General features: G+C 39.4%; 1 protein-coding gene across 2 annotated transcripts in view; it reads right to left on the bottom strand.

The window, feature by feature from the left end:
* Positions 1-244: 244 nt before the first annotated feature.
* The window catches only part of Golph3 (golgi phosphoprotein 3), a 30,482-nt gene continuing 22,567 nt past the window's right edge, over positions 245-8,159 (bottom strand). Inside the window, exons 2-3 of one of the 2 annotated variants that reach the window (XM_063282596.1) lie at positions 7,808-7,922; positions 245-2,174 (exon numbers count right to left, since the gene is read on the bottom strand). In XM_063282596.1, the coding sequence (XP_063138666.1) occupies positions 1,750-2,174; positions 7,808-7,922 (540 nt within the window). In that variant the 3' untranslated portion in view covers positions 245-1,749. The remainder of the gene's footprint in view (positions 2,175-7,807; positions 7,923-8,159) is intronic. The other variant, NM_023977.2, reaches the window with a different exon arrangement.

Below are 8,159 nucleotides of genomic sequence, written 5' to 3'. Positions count from 1 at the left end.
TCTCTCTGCCTGCTTTCTTAGTGTTTTACCACCTTTTATTTGTATTGTCAGTGACAGCTTTCATTCAGCAGAATTGAGTTTCTGCAGCAAACACCGTATGTGGCATGCCAAGTGTAAGCATTTCCTAGCTGGCTCTTTCCACACAGTTTACGCAAGACGTGCAGTTGAAATGTTACCGTGCCATACTAAGTAAAACTTCACCTAAAGCAAAGCAAATAACACAAAAATCCAATGACATGCTTGCTCTGATTCAGGCACTTTCAAGATCATAGTTTATTTATTACTCCAGATAAAAAGATAGTATACATATTAGGACTCCCTTAAAATTCAACTCTAAAGTTATACGCATCTAGTCTTTTTGCATCAAATGTTCACCAAAAGTTTCTAGACACCTGAAAGCCCCACTATTAACATGAACTATAGTAATAAAAATTTGACATTTAATTTGTTCAATGTATAATATTTACATTATGAAACTGATAGTAAATAAACAGTGATAATGAATAAAATCAACATTAAAACACAAAGGTTGATAGTCTTAAGGTGTGCTAATTATCATAATTGCATATAAAAATTAAAACACAGCAGAGCTTTCTGTTACGAAATTCTTAATCATCAAGTCGTAGTCGTTACTTGCTACCAAATTACATGCAACATCTGCTAGGACTGATATTTGATTTTCTTTTCTCCAAGAAAAGATGAGTAGGTAAACGGTATTTCAGAGCAGACATTAATTTACTTAAGGACAGAAAAGTGGAAAAACAAAACAACAACAACAAAAAAAAAAACTGTACTCAAGATTAGTACTGGTCACAAGCCTCTTTCCTATAGAAATCATAAAACAGGAAAAGTTAAAGAAAAAAAAAGTCCCAAAAGAGATGCACAGGCAGACTATCATGAGGAACATAGCTCACAAAGAGCCCTGAAGGAGTCACACATCTCCTCTCTCCTTCAATGATGAGAGGTCTATTTTGCCATCAAATAACAAAGAATGAAGCAAGTGAGGGGCACCAGATGCAAAATTAAATTTTTCAAATACTAAAACGAGGCAGAGGTGGCCAGAAGAAGGGGCGATTCATATATAATTCAAACTATATACAGCATAAGTGGAATGCAGCCCATTCCAAACTGGCTTTGTGAAACAATTGGACCTTTATGATTTAATAGCTAAAATTATAACAACTGTAATCATATAACAGATTTACATAGGAAGCAAAAGTTCAAGGGGCATTTTATATTATGTATTTACTGTGCTGTTTCAATTTAAAAATAATTTTGCTAAGTATACATCTCAACTGAGGTCTATGTATAAAATGTCCTAATAGATACAGATATTTACCTTTGGTGAGTTGAAGGCCTGGTTGTGACTTGTGTGAACTGTAGGCAGAAGGCCATGTGAGTAAGCACATGTGGGAAAACGCAAGCTGAGGTAATCCAAGCGCTGTGCATGAGGCGGGTGACTAGAGGTACTCTGAAAGTCAAAGTACACCAGAGACCCAGAACAGGAAACAGTGAGAATGAGCAGGGAATGAAGTGCCAATATGGCAATAAGGTTGATTACAAACAGAAAGAGGAAGGCCTCTCGTACCAGCAGAATCCTGCGTACATACAAAAAGAAATAGCCACCCACCGTTTTGTAGAACAAAAGCCAATTATTAGTGTGGGAAAGTACAAACTGCAGAAAACCAGAGTCAATAGAAGAAAAGCTACTGGTTCACATGAGAGAAAGGAAACATTGCATTCTGACAGTTACTTGGTAAACGCAGCTACCACGGCCCAGAGAACTTCGTTGGTGTTGGCCTTCAGACACTCCACTTCTGGGTCTAAGTCGAGAAGCTGCCGTACTCTCTTGGTGGCTAAATCATACTGCTCGTCCAGAAGAGGAGCAAAAGCATTTTCCAAAACATCTGAGGCATGGGCTAGGTAAATGAGGGCCAGCAAGCGCTTGTCCATTCGGTGAGGGTCATTTACCCATTTGTCAAGAACAGCTTCCTGTACCTTCTTGATGAGGCGCTGCTTAATGTTGTTGTTGGTGAGAGGATGTGTCGTCATGTCAAACAGGAGGAAGTTCTGTTTCTCTGTCGTCAGTACACCCTTTTCTACCAGGTTTTTAGCTAATCGTTCCCGTACATTTCTTAACTGATAATGCAATTTTAATGGATTCCACGTCTCACCTGAATAAGAACATTGCAGAAGTTAGAAATGGTGGGTAATATTTGCTAAATTACAACAGCAGCAAATCACACACACATTATTAGATAAGTAAAGACCTTTTCTTCTTGCCCCTTCCACACTAAATCATGGAGTCCAGACCTTTGGGATCTAGGCAGTCCACACATTCTTAGGCACAGCTGCCACTCAAAGGTCTGAACTGAAAGTAGTCTTCAAGCCTCAGTCACCCTTATTCTACAAGGGAAATGAACCAAATATTAAATTTTGTTCCTGCCTGCACTGGCTGTTATCAAAAGGCATGCGATAAAGCATGTGTGGTAGGGCACACATGCACCAGGAAGAGGAGGAGGAGGAGTGTGGTGGGAGACGGTTCTACAGTATGAAAGCACCACAGGGCCCCAAACTCAATGCTCAGTAACACGAAAAACAACAAAACAACAAACAAAAACCCTCTACACTATAAAAGCAGCAAAGTCAAGTCTCTACAAATACCAATCTTCAACAGACTAAAGGAAAACACAGCTCTCTGGTTAAAAGCTACTCTTAAAACTGCACAAAGACAGGGTATTTAGCAAAGTTTATGTGGACAATGATAAAAAGTTATATAAAGTTGACTCCTAAAGAGAACAAAACATTTTCACATTTTTTCGTTTTGTTTTGAAGATAGGATTTCTCTGTGTAGCCCTTTCTGTCCAGGAACTCACTTATATACCTACCAGGCTGGCCTAGAACCCAGAGACCTACCTGCCTCTGCCTCCCGAGTGCAGACTAAAGGTGTGCGCCACTACTGCCCAGCATTCTTTTCACAGTTCTGAAGTCTGTTATCTATAAACACTTCTTTTTTTGAGACAAATATTTAGTTAAACTAAGCATTATCAAGTTTAACTGTATCTTCCAAATAATCACCAATGACAACTATTTTTGCAATTTAGGGGGAAAAAAATCCCAAAGTACTTTTCTAAACTAGAGCATGTAGAAAATCAACCACAAGCACCTATAGTCAGTATAGTATAATAAAGACTTAAGGCTGAAGTTTGGAACACTAAGACAATCAACCTAAAACTAAGCTTAAGTGGAATTACTGAACCCAGTAACATGGAGCAATATAAACTTAAAATGTACTTCAATCTTCAGTCCTTCAGCTTTACGAGCCCCATTTTAAGTAGTAACACCCATAAGTGGCTGGCTAGTAATTTCTTCCTACATGGCACAGAACACTGTCAGCATCCAGGCAGAACTAGTAGTCTCTGACACCCTGGGATATGTTACTGTTCAGATGGCCACAGAAACAATTTTACTTGTTATCTAACAGTAAAAAATATCCTTGATAGGAGCTCAGTGGGTTGAGTACATGATGTTCACACAGAGGATCAGAGTTCAATTCCCAGTACCCATATCAGGTGCCTCAAAACCGCCTCTAACTCCAATTTCCAGGGGAAAACAATGGCCACTGACCTCTGCAGGCACAAGGTACACATACATTCATTCTGGGGCACTCAGAGACATAAAATAAAAACAAAGACTATCCTAGACAGCAAGAATTCTCACTGTTATTAGAAATATAAGAAAAACTGAAAGTGACTTTTCAGATTCTGGTCATAAAGAATACTAAAACTATGATGCTCAGGCAAAACCTAATGACCCCCGGGGTGGAGGCATATCCTAAGGAACAGAGACAATTCCAAGCACAGCAGTCACCCTTGACTCAGTCGCCCTGCCCAAGTCTGAGGTCAGATATCAGGAACTGAAGTAACCGAAAGGTGCAAGGCAGAAACTGGAGTTCTAGAGACCTGCACAGTAGTCTTTTTAAAAACAAACCAACTGTTGCTCTCTTCAGACACACAGAAGAGGGATAACCGGATCTCATTACAGATGTTTGTGAGCCTCCATGTGGCTGGGAATTGAACTCAGACCTTCTGGAAGAGCAGTCAGTGCTCATCTCTCCAGCTCCTGCACAGTATTCTTTAGTCTCAGAATACTACACCACACAAGGTGAAGTGAGAAACTGCAAAGCTAAGCAAAAAGACAAATATCAAAAAAAACTGGGGGTTGGGGATTTAGCTCAGTGGTAGAGCGCTTGCCTAGGAAGCGCAAGGCCCTGGGTTCGGTCCCCAGCTCCGGAAAAAAAAAAAAAAAAAAAAAAAAAAGAACCAAAAAAAAAAAAAAAAAAAAAAAAACTGGACAATGCCAAGAGCTTTTAGCAAGATGAGGAAAACCTGAGCTTGAGGTGAAAAGCCCTGAAAAAACCTGAGACATAAGGGGACCCAGAAAGGCCACATTTTAAAAACAAGGCTGAACTAGTCTCAAGTGAAAACTACTTACTCTATCCAAGCTTTAAAGCATGTTGATCCACAAGTATCTTAAACGTCTATCTACCAAAGCAAAAGCCAACATGTTTTCCCCCAGAGTGGAAGGCAGACAACACTGAATGAACTCAGAACCCACATGCTAGGCAGGCACCCTAAAATGTCAACATTCTTTAGACAAAGACTCAAGGTTCAGCACTTAACCTAGTATTCACAATGCTGAGTATTCAATTTAAGACAACAATAGCAACAGAACACATTAGATTTGCAAAGAAGAAAATGTGCTCCCAAACTAATGGGGAGTGGAAATAGCCGACCAAATCAGTCATGAACAAGAAGAAACAGCAAAGATGAGAAAACCAGCAGACAAGGATTTTGAAGAGGGCTAGTATAACATCTACAGAACTTAAAAGAAATGTGTAAGGGGTTGGGGATTTAGCTCAGTGGTAGAGTGCTTGCCTAGCAAGCGCAAGGCCCTGGGTTCGGTCCCCAGCTCCGGAAAAAAAAAAGAAAGAAAGAAAAAAAGAGAGAGAGAGAGAGAGAGAGAGAGAGAGAGAGAGAGAGAAAGAAAAGGAAAAAAAAAGAAATGTGCACAAAGAGACAAGTAGGAGCTATAAAGAATAAATTATCTGGGACAGCTTTTCATTACAGTATTCTGTATGTATGTGTGTGCATGCTACAAGTATGCAGGTTAGAGGGACAATTTGCAGAAGTTGGTTCTTTTTCCATCATGTGGAATCAAAGTCAACTTCAGGTCCTCATGCCTGTCAGCAAGTACCTTTACCCTCTGGGCCATTTCCTTGGCCTGTGGAACAACCATTAAAATTTTGCAATTTACTTTGGAAAAGAAAGTAAAGAATATGATAAAAGGCTGGTACTATGAATTACTAGTAATTATGGCCATTTTAAGTATCTGAAGAAACATTTCAAATAAAATATCAGTGGCGGTGAGCATGTGTGTGGGCGTGTGTGTGTGTGTGTGTGTGTGTGTGTGTGTGTGTGTGTACTCCAACATACACAAAGACACAAAAGCAAGTTACCTGATAAGGTGTATGTTCTTAGAAATCATAGTACCAAGAATGTAAACATCTTTAGACTTACTTCTTATTCTCTATAATTTACAATTAGTGAGAGAAGTCTTCATAATTTAATTTACCGACTAGAATAAAATGAAAATGTGGTCCTAAGAACAAAATGAGGCATTAGAAATGATTTAATATTAAGAGTTATCTCTAAGAAAGTTATAGGGGCAAGGCCTCACAAGTTACACCTAGACTTCCAGAAAAACCAAACATCCTAATAGGAGAAACAGCATAGGTGCATAGCACTGATGACTTCAAAGGTGAAGGTGGATGACTTCCAACTTTCAACTGTACCAATCCACTACCAAAGTGCCTACTTAATCCCCTGACAGTTTGGGGTTTGAGTTTTAACTGTTTCCCAGAACCACTGTCAGGAAGGCAAACAACCCCAAGCTAGAATCAGACAAGATGTATTAGCTGACTTTGAAGAAATCAACTAATACAACTTAGGATGATAGCCAATCTCCTTTACTTCTACAATTAGCTATGCATACACTAATCTGTAAGTTATTAATATACTATCCCCTAGCAACACTAACTAACTAGGTATTACTGTCTGAATACATTTACATTTTCACAGAATTACAGTCTAACACAACTGTGTCTCAACAGTCTGTCAGACAGGACAGGTCTTACACTCAGGCAACATCTCGGCCATCTACTGAACTCAGGTAACCAAGCTGGCAGCAACTGCCTTTATCTGCTGATGCTGAGCCTTCTCACTCGCCCTTTCTAATCCTTCTGAAAAGGTACATTTCCTTTTGGTGTGGGCAATTGATGCCTGTAAAGATCTAATCCAAGGTCTACTTCCTCCTTCAACTTCTAAAAGTTTCCTCAGTTTTCTCTGAACTACCAAAATTTTAGAATCATGAATATTAAATTATTAGGCACACAGGTTTAAGAGCCCTTTGAGCTACAAGTATGTCTGGGTTCATAGACCTGTGTCAGTACCATGTAACACAGCATTCCGACAGTACACCGCACACTTTCTGTTGACGATATATCTACAGTGCAGGGTAGGAATCAAATCCAGAGCTCTGTATACTCTAGATCCTCAAGGACTACACCATTAATGAAGACAGTTTTAAAACAACTAAAATTTAAAAAAAAAAAAAAAGATGAGTTACCCTTCAAGTTGACTACAGTCCTATATATATACTTAAAAGGTCATAAAGGTCGGGAAGCACCTTGAAGGCTCAGCAAACAAAGCCACCTACAGCCAAGCCTGATGGTCTCGATTCTGGCCTGGGCGCACATGGTGAAGGAGAGAACGGACTCTTGCATATTTGTTCTCCCTGTGTCAGGTCATGATCACCCCCACCACAACCATGACCCCTGATAAAAATCCTAAGCTACTAACAACTGGCATCGTCTGCTAAATAGGAAACAGGTGGCATTTGTAGCCAATCTAAAAAGTACAGGATATTTCTAAATATTTGCCTAATGAATTCTGGCCTAATCCAATGGATATGCTCTATATCTCTTCAATGCTCACTCCAGTGAGAAGGATACAATACCAACTCAAGCTGAACCAGGTTCAGTCAACACTCACACTAGTAAGATTTAGTCAGTCAGCAGCTATGCAGTGTTCACTAGTTAAGTATACAACTACCTTAACTTATCAACCCAACCCCTAGGCCAATACTGCTTTGGGGTATATACCCTGTCAAAGGAAATCGGTGATCAAGACACTGATAACCAGATTGAACAAGCCAAATGACCCACTGGTACATAAAACATAAGGTCAAGAGAGAATTTATAGTTCATAAGATTTCCTCACAGCATGGCCCACTCTGAACAGAGTAAACTGTACCAATTAATTTAGGTAAGGAATGACTGGAGACCGGCATGGTGGTACAGGCCTTTAATCCTAGCATTTAGGGGGCAAAGGCAGGTAGATCTGAGTTGGAGTTCAGTCAGAGCTACAAAGTAAGGAGACTGCGAATCAAAACAAACAAACATGAGAGCTTGAAGAAAGAGTATCCACTTTATTCAATATCTGCTCTCTCCTGCAAATGGAGATAAAATTTTTAAAGAATTATCATCCTCACCACCACCATCACGTTTCCATAAGTAAGGATACAAACTTCTCTAAACAGAACTCAATGTTTACTTTTTTTTTTTTCTTTTCTTTTTTTTTCCGGAGCTGGGGACCGAACCCAGGGCCCTGTGCTTGCTAGGCAAGTGCTCTACCACTGAGCTAAATCCCCAACCCCTCAATGTTTACTTTTTAACACATCAGCTTACCACTAAGTAACTCGATCCAGTTCTGGACTGTCTCTGGAGGCTGAGTCTCCTTAACATGCTTTAGAGCTTCATCAAGAAGAACATCTCCTGTTGGAGCATCCGATTTACAGATCACCTGAAACACAATGGTTCAGAAATGATCCACTGGGACATTCTTCCTCTACCACTACATGAAAAGCAAGTAAACATCTCATGCTCAAAGACTGTACATTTACTATCATTTCATTTGATGCTTAACCCTGAGCCATTTAATATAGAAATTCATTCATCTTTAAAGTCTTGGACAAAGAAAGACATAACTATATAAGAATTCAACATACTAAAGGCATTTCATAGAAGTAAAAAAAAAAAA

Source organism: Rattus norvegicus, chromosome 2, assembly GCF_036323735.1.
Source record: "Rattus norvegicus strain BN/NHsdMcwi chromosome 2, GRCr8, whole genome shotgun sequence".
Taxonomy (NCBI): domain Eukaryota; kingdom Metazoa; phylum Chordata; class Mammalia; order Rodentia; family Muridae; genus Rattus; species Rattus norvegicus.
This window is presented reverse-complemented; position numbering and strand designations above follow the sequence as displayed.